The sequence below is a fragment of the Furipterus horrens genome, unplaced genomic scaffold (genome assembly GCF_987537825.1).
Source record: "Furipterus horrens unplaced genomic scaffold, mFurHor1.1.pri manual_scaffold_5, whole genome shotgun sequence".
Taxonomy (NCBI): domain Eukaryota; kingdom Metazoa; phylum Chordata; class Mammalia; order Chiroptera; family Furipteridae; genus Furipterus; species Furipterus horrens.
The window spans coordinates 184,341,892-184,360,795 of NW_028327175.1; the positions used below are offsets into that span (position 1 = coordinate 184,341,892).

At 39.2% G+C, this 18,904-nt stretch overlaps 1 protein-coding gene across 1 annotated transcript in view; it reads left to right on the forward strand.

Moving 5' to 3' along the window:
- SORCS3 (sortilin related VPS10 domain containing receptor 3) overlaps positions 1-18,904 on the forward strand; it is a 550,161-nt gene that overhangs the window by 405,551 nt on the left and 125,706 nt on the right. The window contains exon 7 of the mRNA XM_090279550.1: positions 1,403-1,521. Within this exon, the coding sequence (XP_090135676.1) occupies positions 1,403-1,521 (119 nt within the window). The remainder of the gene's footprint in view (positions 1-1,402; positions 1,522-18,904) is intronic.

Consider the following 18,904-nt stretch of genomic DNA (forward strand, 5'->3'; position numbering starts at 1 on the left):
TGTCTCATTCACTGCTGTATTCCTAGCACCTAAACAATACCCAATATGCTGCATGCACACAAAAAGTACTTGTTGAATCAATTAGTAAATTAATTAAAGATGAACAGTTAGGGATAATTTAAAGTATGCTTTAACAAAGAATTGTTGTAAATTTTATTTTTAAAAAATATTTTGCCTTTATTTCTGCTACCTACTACCCCTTTCATTTGAGCCTCTGAAACCTGCGCACAGCTATGCACATTATCCAAGGGGACAATTGAATTAGATACATGTAGTAACACAGGTGGGTTTAGATGACAAACAAAGACACCCTGCTTTGAATCCTAAAATAATCCCTACTTTTCATTTTGACCATTTATTATTTTTAAACACCATTAAATGAATAATAACTATTTTAAAGCAAATTAAGACACTAGTTTCTTCAGAGAGACTCACCTGTAGTTCTTCATTAAGGAACAAATAACCAAATGGATTGTCTTCCTTGGATGATCCTGTAGTCATAACCAGGAAGCCTTTGAGAGTCAAGGATTTCCCCTTCAGCCATGGCGGCTACCATGATTTTTTGTGGTGACCAAGATGGATTCAGATGCTAAGATTTTTATAAGTAATTATACAAGTTTTATAAATTCTATATAGGTAGTAAGTAAATATTAAATATTTTATTAAAATAATAAAGATGTACATAATATAAAAAGCAAAGGCCTCCCTTGAACTCTCTCTCCTTGGTTCATTTCTTTCCCTAAAAGTAATCATAGCTCATTTTTATATATATCCTTCTTTCTATGCAGTTATGGCACAAACCAATATATTCATAAAGATAAGGTTTTTTGACATAAGTTGGTTCATACAATACATATTATTAAATAATTTTGTAAAAGGTCACACAACAGCACATCTTGGGGAAATCAACATGGCAATACACCAGCATACTCTATTACATATGGACCTTAGTTTATTTAAATGTTCCTTAATCCCTAGACATTTTTCCTGTTTCCAGTTTTTAACTGCTGTGAACAATGCTGCAGTGAACAACTGTGCCCTTGCCTCTTTGTGAAAATATATGAGTATTTCTCTAGAAAATATCCCTTGTGTTAGAATTGCTGGCATAAGATGTACATTTAAAATTCTGGTAGTTACGTATTTCACATTTATTCTTCCAAAATGTTATACCAGTTTACTTTTTTGCCAGAATATCAGATTAACTCTTTCCAGACACCCTTGCCTTAACTAGCTTTTAAAATTAAAAGAAAATTATTACAAATTTTGTGGACAAGAAAATGAAATCTCATGGTTGTTTCAGTTCCATCACTCATTTCCCATGAGGCAGAGCGTTGTGGGCTGATGAGAGCTTTGCTCACCATTTCCCCTTGTGTCTAATGGTCCCTCTGCCCTCCCATTGCAGATGCTCACTACCTCACCTGCAGGATCCAGGAGTGTGCCGAGACTACTCAGAGTGGGCCTTTCGCTCGCTCCATCGATATCAGTTCCCTGGTTGTCCAGGATGAATACATCTTCATTCAGGTGAGTACAAAAAGTGCTGTCATTGGTAGAGGAAGGATGTGTAGGTGAAGTCAGCTACTTACTAGGAAAGTGAGCATGCTTTCCTGAGGGGTGCTGTCCCTCTCTTGCTTTCGTAACCTGGCCCTTTGGGGAGATCTCAGACTTCCAGTGAAAGGTAAAGGTATTGTGGGTCAGTACCGTCTATATGGGACAGTAGTGGCCCATCGAATCCCTCAGTTGAGTTGCTATTTGAGCATATCAAAGGGATCTTTAAAAGACTTGGACTTGAGCTGGGGATTGAGCAGCTCTCTAATGAGAGCTGACTTTAATGGATCAAAGCCACATTCTACATTTGTCCAAAGTGACTTGTCTGACTGGTGAATGAGAACCTCCCAGAAGTTAAGCATCTCTAGGATTTTTTATTCTGGAAAAATCCAGAACACACTAAATCTTCCCTTCCCTTTTCAGTGCTGACTACCCCTTCAAATGTCCAAGTCCAAAGTCTGTCACTTCAAGAACTCTGACTTTGAAATAGCTTAGGTGGGACTCACATTTTTAGTTGGACAAGGGAAGCCTTGATTTAGGTTTGGAGTTCCACTGGAAGGAGAGGCAAAATAGATAAAAAATGAGGAAAAAGAAAAAATTGATACTCCACTGAGTGACTGTGTGTGTGGGTCAAGTACTTGGCACAAACTGCTTCCTTTAGGAACCTTGAGCTTTGGGATCTCCCTGAATTAGGAGTTGTTATTTATATCTTAATGGATTTATTTATCTCCTTTCCAAATTGCATTTTACACTCTCTGAGGATAGGGACCATATTTTATATACACAATTTACTCCTCATCCTTGTCCCTAACAAGGTATCTTTGCAAATCAGGGGTGCTTGATGACTACCTGTTGGATTGATAGATTATGGATGTAGCAGTTACTTCTTTTTACAAATTAGTTGCATGGAGTTTTGAGGTTCTAGTAAAATAGAGGCAAAATAGCCAGCCACTCAAAAGCCAGCTTGAAAGAGGTAGTAAAAGAGAGGTCTTTGTGGCTCACACAGTCACTGTTTCTCAGCTTGATTAAAAGGCAGAATCTTAGGCAATTTTTTCCTAAATTTTGGTAGGTCATTGGTATTATCATTTTTATTCACAAGTGTTTATTGGACACATTTAATGCAAAGTAGACAGTACCAGGCCCTACTCTTGGTGGTCCCAAGCTTTCTGCCCTTGGCCAGTTTCTCTTTGCACTCAGTACTCATGACATGGGAGTTTCCATGGTTTTGGGTACCATCTTTGTGTTCTTATGACTCTCAAGCCAATGATCTGTGACCTCTACCATATACTGCAGACCTGTGTACCAAATAGTCATCTCAGCCACAAGTAGAATCAAGTCAACACAAACCCCTTGAAAGTGACACAATGGTGGCACTACCTTTGACCAGGTTACTCAAGGTAGAAGCCTGAAAGTCAGTGTATGTCATCAAATTAGATGAACTCACAGCCTCTGCTAATATCACCCTTAGTTATTTCTTAAGTGCTTCCTTTTATCCCATTCCTATTGTTATGGTCCCAGTTTAAGGCTATATTATTGCTTTCTCTCTAATTTTTTAAGGTATGATTTATAAATTTACCAACCCAATTGTACTTTTCTTAATGCCAATACTGCATATAATGATGAATGTGGCAGAAAGTTTCTGGGAAACATTACTTAGGATTTAAAATGTTCAGATTTTTTAGTTTCTTTTTTTTTTCTTGTATTGCATAGTTTTCTATAATTCTGCAAGCAGATATCCAGTTTTTTTTTTCTATTTTGAAACATTTTTTTTTTCATCATGCTGGAAACCAAGTTAAGTTTTTTCTTTAATCAGCATCATATTTTATTTTCTTCAAAAAAGATATGAGTTCCCATTATTCAGTATAGTTTTATTGATTGCCTATGATGTTCCAGACTCCTTGTTCTAGGTGCTGGGGTTAAAGTAATAAACACAATAAAGTTTCTGCTTTAGTGGCATATGGATTCTAGTGGAAGATGGAAAATACGTATATAATATCTATCTATTATCTATCATATATCTATATCTATATCAGCTCTCTCTCTCTCTCTCTCTCTCTCTCTCTCTCTCTCTCTCTCTCTCTCTCTCTCTCTCTCTCTCTGAAAGGTTGTGAAGGGTAGTGTAGTTCAGAGTCTGATGGCCAGCACTTAACTGCACATGGCTTGCCACACTTAGTCACACACCTTGAACCTTGCCTCATTTGACTCCTCTATAAAAAGAGGATAATTGCAGTTCCCACTTCATGGATTTCTGGGAGGATTGCATTTGTTAATTATCCCTGTAAAGCACCAAGGCAACATTATGTAAGTGTTGCTTTCTATCTTTCTGTCTATCCCATATGGTCATCTATTTATCTATCTATAAAATATATCAGGTGGCGACAATGCTATGGATAAAAGTAAATGAGGGACTGTGAATGTTGGGTGTCTGTTGGTATTATTATTTTATTTGGGATGACCTGGGAAGGCCTCATTAGGTGGTAAACCGGGGATAGGGTGACAGTAGTCAGCAATCAGAGAGTGTGTTGGGATCTGAGCCCCTCTGAGGCTCTTTGAGCCCCTAATGGAGATATGGAGTAAGCAGGTAGAAATTTGACACTGAATACAGAAGCAGGAGTGGTGGGAAGTCAGGGATAGGGATTAAAATTGGAAGGATGTCAGCGTATTGATGACATTTTAAAAAGTGTATGTTATTGATTATGCTGTTACAGTAGTCCCAATTTGTTTTTTCTTTGCCCACCTCTGCCTGGTACCCCCCTTCCCTCTAGCAATCCCTTCCCGCTTAGTTCACGTCCATGGGTCATGCATATAAGTTCTTTGGCTTCACCTTTTCCTATATTATTCTTAACATCACCCTGTATTTTTTGTACATACCTATTATACTTCTTGATCCCTGCACCATTTCCCCCATTTTTCTTCTTCCTCCTCCCCACTGATAAGCCTCCAAATGATCTTCATATTTGCGATTCTGTTTCTGTTCTTGTTTGCTTAGTTTGTTTTTGTTTTTCTTTTTGAGATTTAGTTGTTGATAGTTGTGAGTTTATTGTCATTTTAATATTCACAGTTTTGATCTTTTTCTTAAATAAGTCCCTTTAATATTTCATGTAATAATGGCTTGGTGATGATGAACTCCTTTAACTTTATCTTGTCTGGGAAGCACACTGGTGGTCAGGATGATGACATTTTTGAACCACAAAATTGAAGTCACCGAGTGAGCAAGTATGAAGAGAGAAGAGAGACAATCCAAACACTGGGTTGCAGAATGCTCTCATATCTGGAGTTCAGGGAGATGAGAAGGAAGTAGGAAATCAGACCTAGAAGGAGAGTTGAGAGATAAGAACAGAAAGTCATAGGCTGGTAAATCCCACAGGATCTCAATGTTTGTTTTAAGAATTTTATTAATTATGAAAGAGATGAGAAACAATGAAATTGCAATGCACCACCAAATAATGCAAAAGTCCAATACTCTTGAGAAAACATTGAATTTTATTAACCATAAAATAAATGCAGATTGAATGCTATTATTTGCAACTATGAATTGGCTAAGATTGAAACTAATAATGTCAGTAGGTGGCAGATAAACAACTACACAAATTGCTAATATAAATATAAGTCAGTTGGTTACCAGTATTTAATTAAAGAGTACTTTCCTTCTCTAAGGTGAGTTTAGCCATTTGCATTGATTGATGTGAGAGGTATGTCTTAATTCTGACTGTATATGCTTGATTTTAAGTTATACTTGCTAAAAAAAAAAAAAATCATGTCATCTGTTTTCCTTCTTTCCCACCTATAGGATTCTTTGATGACATGAATAATTGTTCTATCTACTTAGCTTTATGTATAGAACTTTATATAACATGGTACATCTTCTATTATTGGATAATATCTATTGATTTCCTCTTGTGAGCAATTATAAAATTAGTGTTTTCCATGAATTTCTATTTCCTCCCTTCTTGCTTTAATTCTTCCACCACTAAATTTTGCTTGATACCTTAACATATAATTCTGTTAGACTTAAGTATTTTATGAGGCATTGAACAAAGGCGGGAAAAAAAAGTTTGTGTTTGTGACCTCCCACTCTCCCTTCTATCCAATCCCAGTTTTTAAATTAAATCATTTTAGAGCATTTACATTTTGCTCTGAACCATCATTCTTGTATTTATTTTCATTTTGGTTTTATAGGTAAAGGTGTTCAATGGTGGCTACCAGTTCTTTCATATACTTTCTCAGTGCATGTTTTGCGTTGGTCATGATACATGTATTCTTCCTCCTGGAATATGTCTCATTCAATTGGTTCAATTATTCCTCACATTCTTTAAATTTTATTTTTCAATTGCAGTTTACGTTCAATACTATTTTGTATTAGTTTCAGGTGTACAGCATAGTGGTTAAACATGTAGTTTACAAAATGACCCACCCCCATACTTCCAGTACCCACCTGGTACGTAGATAGTTATTGCAATATTGTGGACTATATTCAGTATTTGTAACTACCAATTTGTGTGTAATCCCTTCACCTTTTGCACCCAACCCCACAACACCCTCTTCTCTGGCAAACATCAGACTGCTCTCTGCAACTGTGAGTCTGTTTCTATTTTGTCTGTTCATTTATTTTGCTCTTTAGATTCTACATATAAGTGAAATCATATGCTATTTACCTTTCTCTGGCTGACTTGCTTCACTTAGCATAATACCCTCAAGGTCCATTCATGCTGTTGCAAATGGAAGATTTCATTTTTTTTTTTTTTTTATCACCAAGTGATATTCCATTGTATTTTTGCACCATAGCTTTTTTATCCACTTGTCTATTGATGGGCACCCGGGTTGCTTCCACATCTTCCTTACTTTTGAATTTCTCAAACACTTCTGTGATTTATATTTTGAAATATATACTTTACTTCACTTTCACTGTTTTGATTCTCTTCTTTCAGGACATTCAGGATGACATGTGCAATAGACAGGGCAGGCAAAGGAGAGCATCACTTTTTAGTTCTAATCTGTTTTAATTCCCTGAGAAAAATGAGATTGAACCAGAAACCAGTCTTTCCCACGTTGTCCTTGAATGAGTGACTGTATGCGGGCTCCTCTTTGCCTTTTCTGCTGCTATGGTTTGACTTCTTTCCTGAGTTTTTCCAGCTTTTAGTTTATCATGTTCTGTTGTCTCAACATAGCTCTCTAAAACTCTTGTATTTCTACTTTATACTCTTCTCTTGTGGAGGTGATCTCAGCATATGGATTATTTTTAGCCACAGCTGTATGGTCACAATTTTCATTTGCTCCATGGAAGCACTTTTTTTTTTTTTGGCCCTATATCTGCTGTTTGTTACTCCTGTTGATTTTCTTTCTTTCTTTTGCTGTGTTATTTTATAATTCCTTCACTGTTTTCTTTTATCTCTATGTTGTTAACCATTTTATTTCTTAATGTCATGGGCTCTTCCTAGATGAACTATTTGAGGAGGTTCTTGGTAATACATCAGAGCTCTTTTCCAGCTTAATAGGGTTCCTCCTTAGTTCCCAGTGAGGTTCCATGTAATTCAAGATTGTTTGTGAGTGGGTTGTTCTCATAAGATGGAAGCACTCAAAGGGTTCTTTATATAGTCTTGTCCCTCCAGCTCTTCCTTGTCACCAGTCAGCCCCCGGGAATGCTCCTGAGGCCAATTCCTGGGCCACATTCCCTTGGTGCCAAATAGATGCTAGATTGTTAGTTTTGCCCCTTGGATCATGTCATCTTTGGAGAATTCTGTTTTTCCATCTTTATCTAAGATTTGTAGCCGCAGACATTTTCGCCCTGGTGCCTGTTTACACCCTGTTTGTCCTTCACTGCATTTGGCTTCCTTTCCATATATTGTGTCTCAGGGTTTTATTTTCATTAAGCATAGAGTTTGCATTTTTCTTTCTTGTTTTTCTAGTTGCTCCAGGGTGATTTATTATCAAACAGGGGGAAAGCACCATTATTACTTGGCTATTTAAAACCATTTATAAACCCTTATCATGCATTTTCTGAAATGTTGCTAACTGATTTCCCTGCTCCCAGATAGCACTCCCCAACCCCAATCCATTTTAACAACACTACTTCCAAAGTAATTTATTTAAAATGAAAATCAATGATCCTGACTTCAGTGGCTGCTCATCACCTATAGGTTAAAATCCAATTTCCTTAACATTGCCTACAAGCTCCTCTATGATCTGGATCCTCCCTACTCCATCAGCCTCATGTGAATTCCTTACCCACCCCTGTTCCCCATGTACCTTCCCTTCAATAAAAATAAATTCTAAAAATTTTTATGTACATACTATGCTCTTTTTTTAGCCTAATGGACCTTTTTTTTTGTTGTTTTTGTTTTTTTTTGTTGTTGTTGTTTTGTTCTTTTTCCTATTTGAAAGACCCCTTTACTGGACAAACTCATTCTTTAAGATTTAGCTTAGGCAATGCTTCCTTAGGAAATCTTAGTTGGGATTGGACCAAGCTCCTGTGCTATTTATTGCTATTTATCCATATGAGCATTGTGTGTCCCCAGCCAGGTCCGTAAACTTTAAGAGGTACAGGACTAGGTCTTATTCATCACTGTTTCTTCTGCACTTAGGATAATAACTGGTGCTCAGGAAAGGAGTGTTGAATTGAACTGAGCTGAGAAGATAAGATCCTGTCTTTATTCTCAGGGAGTGTAGTTAGTTATCTTTTTAAAGCAAGGGAATCTTGTTTCTCCAAATGACAATGTAAGATGGCTTAGGGTAACTGACAATTGCTCACTGCATAAGTGATGGCCATATGCAGAATGTCTCTGCATTCTTATAAAACTGCTGTCCAGGAATTATCCATTATGTTATTTCATGCCTTTTTTATATTCATTCATTTAAATATATTAATATGCATTCGGCCCAGTGGAGAATACAGACAACTAAACAGTTATAATGCAGTGTGATAAGAGCTGTATTAGTGGGAAGCACATGTTGCTCTTAGAGCCAGGAGGATGATCCCTTCCCCCTGCCCTGGGAAGAGGGTCAGCATAAGCTTCCAGGAATGGAGACCGTGAGTACCAGTTTGATGGGTAAAGGAGAAAGGGCATTTTAGGTGGAGGGAAAGACATGGGTAATGTTAGGGAAGCAAGAAAACATAAGGTACCACTGGGACCTCTCTGTCCGAGGACAATTGTAGCTGTGGGAGGGAGTGAAGTGGCAGGAAAATAAATTGGAAAATTGTCCAGGAGAGGGGAACCTCTACTATTTCCTATAATTAAATTTGCGTAATATTGTGTTTCCCTCTCTATATTTGTTGGAAGGCTCAGAAATAATTTTTGTGTCAATTTTAGAAGCTTTCTTGCATTAACCTTTAGGGTATTATTTTTCCTTTCTCCTGTACCATTGGCTATTTTTTATTATTTAGCTGTTTTCTTTTTATATATTTTGTTTGTTGCTTTTTAAAAATTATTGAAGCTATCCCAAATTCTAAAATCAGTATTTAATATTTTTTGGTGGGTGTGAGTTTTGAAAACTAATATAGAGATCAGGAAAGGCTTTATGGAGAAGGGAAGATGTGCACTATGATGATTACTATCTGCCTCTGAAGCAGGGAAATGACTAGAATTCCTCATCCTTTTCACTGAAATAAAGCTGTCTCATAACTTTTTTGTCAGAGCACAAAACCCTCAGACCAATAGTAGTTCCTCCTCCAGGGTTTAAACCACACACTTGTATCTGAACATGGTATCAGGGCCTCAGGGAAGGTCATATTCCACGACCCTGCAAGAAATGTATTAAGGAATGACGATGGGGAAAGAAGTTGTGGGAAGCCTTGGGTCCATCCAGCCTAGCTTTCCTGGGTGAGGTCTCCAGAAAGTACCGTGAAGGCAGAGCTGACACTGAGGATTATGCTTTCTTTCCACTGAAAGCCACTTGCTGACTCTTCATAGGTTGACTTTTGCAGGGGAGCCTTGGAGTAGCACATTATTTCCATCTATGCCTACGATTCGAGCAGCTAAATAACAATGTGATGGGCATGAGGGGCTTCAGTGGATTTGGCTTACCCACTTAAGTTTTCCAACGTTTAAAAGTATTGGTATATTTTGTTTTACTGACACTAGAGACCTACAACTTTGGGGGGGGGGGATCTCACAGAAAATTAGAACCAGTCAGCTTATCCTCTCGCCCTTTCCTACCCCATATGCCAAATGTTTACTTTTTAAACTGAAATTAGGGTGACGTTGGTTAATAAAATTAATAGTTTTCACGTGTATACTTCTACACTACATCACCCGTATATTGCATTATGTGTTTACCACCCAAAGTCAAGTCTTCTTCTGTCACCATATATATGACCCCCATTAGCCTTTACAACTCCCCCCAATCTCTCTTCCCTCCAGTAGCCACCGTACTGTTGTCTGCCTCTATGAGTGCGTGTTTGTTTATTTTGCTTATTCATTTGTTGCTCTTAGTTTTATATTCCACATATGAGTGAAATTATAGGGTTCTTCACTTCTTCTAATTTATTTTGCTTAGCGTGATATTCTCAAGATCCATCCATGGTGTCACAGACGGCAGAATTTCACCTCTTGTTACGGCTGAGTAGTATTCCATTGTGTGTACGCACCACATCTTCTGCCTCCAGCCATCTGTCAAAGGGCACTTTGGTAATTTTCATGTCTTGGCCACCATGAAAAACGCCGCAGTGAACATAGGGGTGCATACACCTTTGAAAATAAATGTTTTCAAAGTTTCCAGGTGGATACCCAGAAGAGGGGTTGCTGGGTCCTATGGTTACTCTATTTTTAATTTGTTGAAGAACCACATTGAATCTTAGGGAACTTGTCTCAGGAGCAACCAAAATATGGAGGGAGGTGGCCCACAGGGTGGGCTGCCTGAACTCTTGTCCCCTCCTTAAATAGAGCAACTCTGCTTTTGTGTGCTCTTTATGTCATGGTTCTTAATACTTTTTCATTTGACAAAATGAATCTGCTGCTACATAATGTTCACAAATTACTGACATTTTGTAGCACTGCTGGCTCCATGAGTCAAAGGTCAGTCTTTTTTTGTGTGTGGACAACTGAACCACTGGGCATTCAGGTGACATCCAGGACCATATCCTTTCCCTGCATGTGAATGAATGTGATATATATACATATATATTTAAGGCATAATTATTTGTCCATGAGTGAAGCATTACCTACAATTGTATATGTATTTGAAAGTGTAAATTAAATAACCAAAAACCTGGATAACCTCTTCATAGTGAACTTCCCATGATATTTATTTTGCATTAAAAATAAATCACCCTCTCCCACACCCAGTCATAATTTTCTTTTTCTAGACATAATGTGGTAGAAAGGTCCATATTCTACTCACACAGCTGCCATAATTTGGAGAGAGCCTGAGCGTTCTGCCTCACCTTTTATTTTTCTATTGACAAGGAGGCAAAGGTAGTCATCCTGATGGTTTTACTCAAGGGCATCTAGTGTTTGATCTCCTGCTGTGGGAGATACTGGGCCTGAAAGGTACAGCAAGCTGTGACATTTGTTCATATGTCAATGCTTTTTCTGTGCAGGGGGCCGCCCCGCACCTGGGATTTCCTAGTGGAATCAAAAGGAGCTAATCCTTCCCAGTAGTGCCCTTGTTTTAATGGGAAAGAGTCTGCCTGAAATGTCTCCATCCCACATGGATAAGAGGGAAATCAGCTTTCCTCTGGAGGGGCAAGGGGAGAGAGTTAAGTTTGTTTCTGTGTTCCAAGTCAGACTGGTTGGAAATCCTGTCTTTTCCCCTGTGGAATAGCTTTTCTAGTGATTATTTTGGAGACTAGGTAGTTCAGCAGTGGTAGCATTAAAATCATACCCTGCCCATTAGGGATTGTGATGAAGACACAAGAACAGAATCTTAGAAAGGCCATAGCAAGAGATTTGTGTGTCTTTCCTGAGCTACAGGAAGCCTGGCCCCACTCTCTTCTTCCTGGTGCAGGAGGTGGCCTTCAATATGATAAGAATTCATTTACTCATTGAATGAAGTTTCATTGTAATGAAATTGTATTTCAAGAAGCATGATACTGACTTATCTTCAGCTATCTGAAATACAAGAGGAAAACAGACTGATAAAAAGAACAAATAAAGTGCTCTTGAGACATGGAGCAGGCAGAACATTTGAAAGTGGGAAAGCCATTCCAGCTCTGCCAAATCCTTCTCCACATCCATATCTGGATCAGTAACACTGTGTAGATTCATCTATTACCTAATGCCACTTTCAACTCCTAGTCTTGTTGTGTGGACATAGTCACAGAGAATGCTTGTATCGCAAGGCAGTCTGAGTGTGGAGCAATGGCATGCAGAACAGTGGTTCTAGGATAATTCCAGTGTGACTGTGAATAGCCAGTCGGTACTTTGGATATACGTTGCTCTTAGTTTTTAAGAGTTCTGGGTATAAACATAGAAAAATAACACTGTGGTAAAAGTTTGGGAGATGATCCAGGAGTATTAGCAATTAATAAATGTTAGTAACCAATTAATAAATATTTGGTGAGCCCCTAGAAATATGCCAGGTGTCATGAAGTACAGCAGAGGGGGGAGACATTGACCCTGGTCTCAAACAGTTTAGAATTCAAGTAGCTAGTGGTTTGTTGTGGGCAAACACCCCTGACCTTAGAGATCAGGGTTGTAATCAGGGATCTGCCACATGCCTGCCAAGGAGCACTGGGCAAGTCACTTGGACTCTCAGAGCGCTAATTTCCTCATCTCTGCACAATGGACTCATGCTCCTCGCCCTGCCTAAATTGGAAGGTGGTTGTGAGGACCAAGGGAGATAATAATGGCTTTGAAATGCTTTGAAAGCTATACAGCCCTATAAAACTCAAGAATCAAGAGACTAATCCACATGCAAAAATCAGCCTCTCACTATTTTTTGTATCACATTCTCTTTTAAAGGTTTTTATAAGCCTATCATATAGAAGATTACAAAAATATTTTTCCCAAATTCATTTTTAATTATTCATAGATTCAACTATGTATTCACATATGTGCATGATAAAATCTTCCCACATACCTTTCACAGTGCTGGTTATCAAATAACCCAACTGATAATGATACATATGTAACTGTAGATATTCTGGGGTTTAATTATCTTTCAACTTTTGAGAACTTTTTTGTAGTTTGATGGTCCCCAGCTCACCTGGGTTTTGATTTAAGTTCCTGCTTTATACATCAATGTGGGAGGTAGGAAAGCTTCTAAGGCATGGCTCTAGTATCCCTAACAAATTGTTATCTTTTTGAAAGAAAAAGCCCCAAGGCAGAAATTAATAGAGTGTAATTATTCAAAGAGAATCTATTTGGCAATATTTTAAATGATGTTAATTTGGTCTTAATGGAAGAGATTTTGAATGTTAAATAAATAGCAATTTCATCATTAGGGACACATTTACAACACAGGAGTTTAAAGGAAAATGAAAGAGTTGCAGAGACAGTCTTCAAAACAAATCCAATAAAGACATCTTCAGGTGAATATTCTTGAAGCACTTGCAGAATCTTAAAAGTGTTTACAAAAGCCAACACTAATGGAAGTTCTTTAAATAGCATGTAGCTGGGACGTATCTCCCCTACATGTGATGATTTTAATAGCTTGATGTAAAAGTTGCTGTTAGTATTTGAAATACTTCCACGAATAAGTACAAATTAGTGGTCTGGTTGTGAAGTAGGGATATTTAGTTGACCTTTGTGTTGAACATCTTATATGTCCCATTTCACATATTTCTGGATCATGTTTGCTCAGTAACCAGCTGTGCACAGAGATGGCCTGATTATCCTGTTGACTAAGCTGCACTGTGAGTCCCTTTCTTTTTGTCTGGGGCTGATTTCTCCCCAAGTGGGATGCTTGCAAGAGACCCCTTAGTGATGCTGGTGTAGATGCAAACCTTGAAGTGAAAAGCATCAAGACCTTTTGGGATACTTTGACAACAGGAGTCAGAAGCCAGGGGTAAGTACTCTTCTCTTCCTGTGATTAAGCCTCATTCTCTATGAGTCTTCGAAGGATCCCCAGTGGGATTGAGCCCCAGTTTCTCAGAGTCATGACCAGTTCAGTAACATGACCTGGGATGGCTTTCTCTCCCTCTTTGATTCCTACTTCCTAGTTCTGCCACTCCTGTTCCTGGTGGTCATGTCTCAAAAACAAATGCACACAAAAAGACAACCCCCCCACCCCCAGAAAAAAAACTACCTACATAAAAGCCCTCATCTCAGGCTTTATATTTGGGGGAACCCAACCCAAGGCAACCTTGAAAGATTCTCAAATTCATTGAGTCCCAACTATGAATCTACTTTTATAGACAGAGTGAACTATACAAGAAAAGTAGAATCAACTTCATCCACATATTAAATTCCTCACTCCAAATCCTTCCTAACTTCTCAGAGACCTGGTTTTATTGATTATCCTTATCTTCCCTATATCTTTACTTTATTCATCCATATTTCAGGATTTCCATTGGTTTTAAGTATTTTTAAATACCTACTACCCTTAAATTTAAAACAAATCTTTTCATGGAGCCCCATGCTCTTCTGTATAAATGTCCCATCTTTCATTCAAAACCCAATTCTTGAGAGCTGTCTCTATTCATTAGCCCATTTTCTCATTTCTTTTCTCTTTAACCCACTTGACAGTGACTTCTGCCTCTGCCACTCTACTGAAATTACCCTTGCCAAGTTCTTCAAAGATTTCTTAGAATTATATCCCAACTACACCTCTCAGTAATTAACTTGGTTGACCTGTGTGTAACACGTGAATCTCTTGACTGCTGCTTCTCTCTTGAAGTACGCTTTCCCCTTGGCTTCTTTGATAATGTGCAGTTTGGCTCCTCTCCTACCTGTCAGTATCCTCTTCTCCTACACAGGTGCCTCTTCCACTTCCCACCTTTTAAATATGGGTTGGTCTCTGAGCCCTTCCTAGATTCCTCATCTCTGTGCACATTCTACTCTCTCTTTCTCTCTCTCTCTGAGTAACCCCATCCCATCCATTCTCACAGCACAACATCAACTACTACCCAGAGGCCAATGAGTCCCCAAGGTCTCCTTCTGAGACAGAGGTTCCAGAGAGGGGCTCTTCATTAACAGATGGCCCACCAATCCTTTATGCATGGCAGTCTCTTCATACAATTCAGAGCTTTGCTGTGCATGTCCCTAATAAATTATTAAGATTTATTTCTTCCCAAGAGATCTTCTGAGGCCCTATGGAAGTTATAATACTTGTTTCTTACTAGGCAAAAATAGCAAGGAAGGTTTTCCGTTAATTTCAGAGACTTGTTCTGTAATTTGCTCCATATTATAATGTAAGTATTTGCCTTTCTGGTAGTACATGGATGGCATATGTCTGGTTCAGGGGTGTCAAATTGTTTTCATTTTGTGTATCACCTCTGAGTAATTGATACTTGATGCATTACCAAAGGTGATGCTGCTGTGGTTCAGTAGGAGAGTCTGCCATTTATAATTAGCGGTGTCTCCATGGGGACAAGAAGGAAGGGCGGTGGTGTGCAGGCTGTGCAGTGCATTTTACAGGATGGGTGCCGCTCGCTGTTTTTAATTATCCATATGCCTCATATAGTTCGATGCAGCCTGTGAGCTCTGGTCTGGAAGGTGGGCTTGTTGTCCAGGGGACCACAGGCATTTCTAGATTCAGCTCGAAGGAGTGATATCAGCTATGCAACTCTCAGTCTCTTCCACTATTTGGAAATCTGCAACTAGTTATTTCCAAAGCAGTGATTCTTCAGAATGCTCTTTCTGCCTAGCCACACCACCAGTTAACAAACTGGAAGAACAGTTGGAAACAGACCTCACATTTATTTAGTGTCAAGTTTATGTCTGACATATGTGAATTTTATTCTATTTCATTTTACTTTAATTGCCACAGGATCTTGGTGGGGTAGATGTTATTATTTTTCAATGGAGGAAACCAGATTTCAGAGAAGTGGAGAGGATCAACCTTTGTCATGTAGCTCAGTTAAACGGCAGGTACAGGATGTGACTTCAGGGCTGTCTGGGGTCATAAAGGATGACAGAAGAGGCCAATGATAAATTTCTCATTTCATTTTCCCTAATCTGAGTATCTTCACATTAGCATCGAATAGCTGGTGTTCCCAGAAACTTTTCCAGATGACTGTAAAAGAAAAATAGGCAGAGGTTGGCCCTGTCTTGCTAGATACAAGGGCAGAAAAGCCCCATTCCATCTCTTGTTCAGTGGACTGTTTGTCTGGATTTGTTTTAATTTCGTTCCAGATCAGAAACTTTCTGCATCATCAACCAAAAAAGGGCTTTATGGGATTTGGTACAATGTAATCACACCCGCAGCTCTGAGACTTGTCCCTTGGATACACTTGGAGGATTATTCAGACACTTCACTCGGGTGCCCTGGGGACCAAGTGGCAGTGTAGTTAATCATCGTTACCATCCCTAGCTGACTCTTCTCCAGACTTCCCCACTTACCTTGTACCTCTTGCCACGTATTACCCAATTTCCAAGGTGCATTTCGGGGCCCAGTTTCTCCCGAGTCCCACTCCAGGGGGCAGAGGAGCTGTGGAATGACCCAGCAGGGTTTCTCCATTGTCCTTTCGTTCCAAGTTCTAGCAAGTCCTGAGCACTTACTCTGCTAAGCCCAGCTCCCAGGAGGACCCATTTTCTGGGGCATTCTCCTATTAAAGATAATTATATAGTTGTAAAACAACAGTGCTGATAATGAAGGCAGTTGAGCTGCTGACTGAGAAGTTTATTGTTCGGTCCAGTTCTCTCCCCATTACTATTCTAACTAGGGTACATATCTACTTATTTCAGAGGTCCAGCTTTGAAAAATTTTAATCGCTTTGCCTTCAACTCCATAGCTATAATAGGGTAAGCAAACATTTTGGAGTTCTGCAAGCAGTTTTTAAGAACCTGACCTCTGAGGGCCCTCATGGTCAGGCAGAATAAGGTCTTTTTGGAATTTAATAGTGGCAGAGCCAGTGGCTAATCCCTTGACTTGATTTGATTGAGCATCTACTAGATACCCAGAGCTGTGATAAGTTCTGTCTGAGATAGAAGTATTGATTGATTGAGTGATTGCTTCATTCATTTAACAATCATTAGCTGAGCACTGAATATACTCCTGTCACTGTTCTAAATGAAGGAAGTATAATGGCAAACAAGACTGACAAACAGTTGTCCTCATTTTGTGTTCAGTCTAGAGGAGGAGGTAGGACTTCGTGGCCTGACACCCCAAAGAGCACTGCTCACATGCATTCCTGAAAGCGCCAGGCTCCTTCCCAGAGCGAGGGAGCTCTGGGAGTCATGATGTGAGCAGGGTCACTTTCCTGGAGAAGGCAGGGCTCAGACTAGCTCTCAAAGCAGAGAATTGAGTTGAGGAGTCCAACTGTAGAACCAGCCAATGCTCCAAGGAAAATAGACCCTTCAGTGGCAGGAAACTGTGTGACAAGATGGGGTGGGAGGTGTGGAGGGAGCACAGCCTTTCTGGACTTAAATCTGGTCTCACCATTAACTCATTCTGTGACCTCTCCCTGGAGCTCAGCTTCCTTATCATACAATCAAAGGATTGCCTCAAAGAAGAGCTTTCAAGCCGTTTATTGTTGCTGTTTTTAGCAGTTCAATTCCCAGTCAGGGCACCTGTCAGGGTTGTGGGCCAGGTCCCTGTTGGGGGTCTGTGAGAGACAGCTGATGGATGTTTTTCTCACATATTGATGTATTTCTCCCTCTCTTTCTCCCTCTGTTCCCCTCCTAAAAGTAAATACAGTATTTTAAAAAAGGTACCGTTGAAATGGATCTAGTTTTAAAAGGGTTAGGGACTGTATCAGCACCCCACCCCACCCCACCTCTTTTTCACCCTTTTGTGGACACTCCCAAGGCATCACTGTAGAAGTCTTGAACTCTGTTGAACCCACTGGGAAGGCAGTGGACCATATAACTCCAGAAGTTCCCTTCTAATGCTGAAATTCCAAAAGTCTGTTCTCTCTGCATGATACTTCATTTAGTTAGACTATATTATTCAGAAGTATTTCTCAACTTATTTCTCCAATGTCAGAATTAAATATATATATATATATATATATATATATATATATATATATATATATATATATTTGGGGCATAGTTAATTTGTCAAGAGAGTTGCTGAGTTATTCTTTATTTCCTTCATTCCACACACATCTACGAAAGCACAATATGTAAACAATGCAGTAGATCAAAATTGAAAATCGAAAAAAGAAAGTTATGATCCCTGGAGATCATGCAGCATATAAGAAGTAAATATGCAAATAAGACAGATAGAGATCCCTGCCATAGGAGGGTTTATAGTCTAGTAAGAGAGAAAGATAATACATAAGCAAAGAATAAACAAGAAAATAATTACATGCTACGATAAGTCTATGAAGAAATAAATGTAATTGGATAGACAATAATAACAGGGAGGACATTTTATTCATTAATTTATTCTATCAGTCCCTCAATAAATATTTCCAGAGCTACTGCTACCCACAGAGCATGGGGCCTTACTTCGGAGATTTTGTAGTGAACAAACCAAACCCCAACAATCCTCTTCTCCTGGGAGCTTATGATTTGAAAGATTCTTATCTCGGATCATTATTAGGAGGAAATTTAAAAAAGAAACATAAAATCATGAATTAAGAGAAAATGTGTGTGTGTGTGTGTGTGTGTGTGTGTGTGTAAAATATCCCCAAATTTCGCCTTTGAGCCTGGAACACATGAGGTGATTTCATAGCAGGTGGATACATGCACACTCTTCCTCCCCCTTCCTAAACCGGGAGTCAGAAGGTCTGAACGGAAATCAATTGCGGCAATTTATTTTTAACTTCTTTCTCCTTAGCCAGGATTGATTTTGTCTTGGTGATCAATGGCACAGAGAATAGCTCCATGGCCCAAGCAGCTGTTCAAGTGCTTGGTCTGGTCGGCCCCACATCTATCGAACAGAGCATTAGAAGCTGATTATGAAAGTAATAGAAGGAAGATGTTTAAAGAATGGGCTTGATTACCCCCGCCTTCCTGGAGAGGAATGCCTGTAGGGAGGGGCTGCTGCACGCGAGACTCAGTGAGGCTCCGAGCCTGTCCCCAGTGGGCAGAACCGCGCGGGGTGCGGCAGGGACGGAGGGAGGCATGGCAGTTAGCTGCTTGTTTGCCAACCCGACTTCCACCCTCCCTTAGTTTTTGGTTCTCTCTTTTTCTTCCTCCTTTATTTCATGTTTACGATACCAACTACTATTAGATCTGGAACTGCACACAAAACATCTGTTGCATAAAAATAAATGACAGAAAGAAATTGATTGGCTTTTCCTTCCATGCTTCTTGGGCTTTGGAATTGCCTGATTTTTAAATCTCCACGGTCTCCTCCTCCTTCCTTGTTT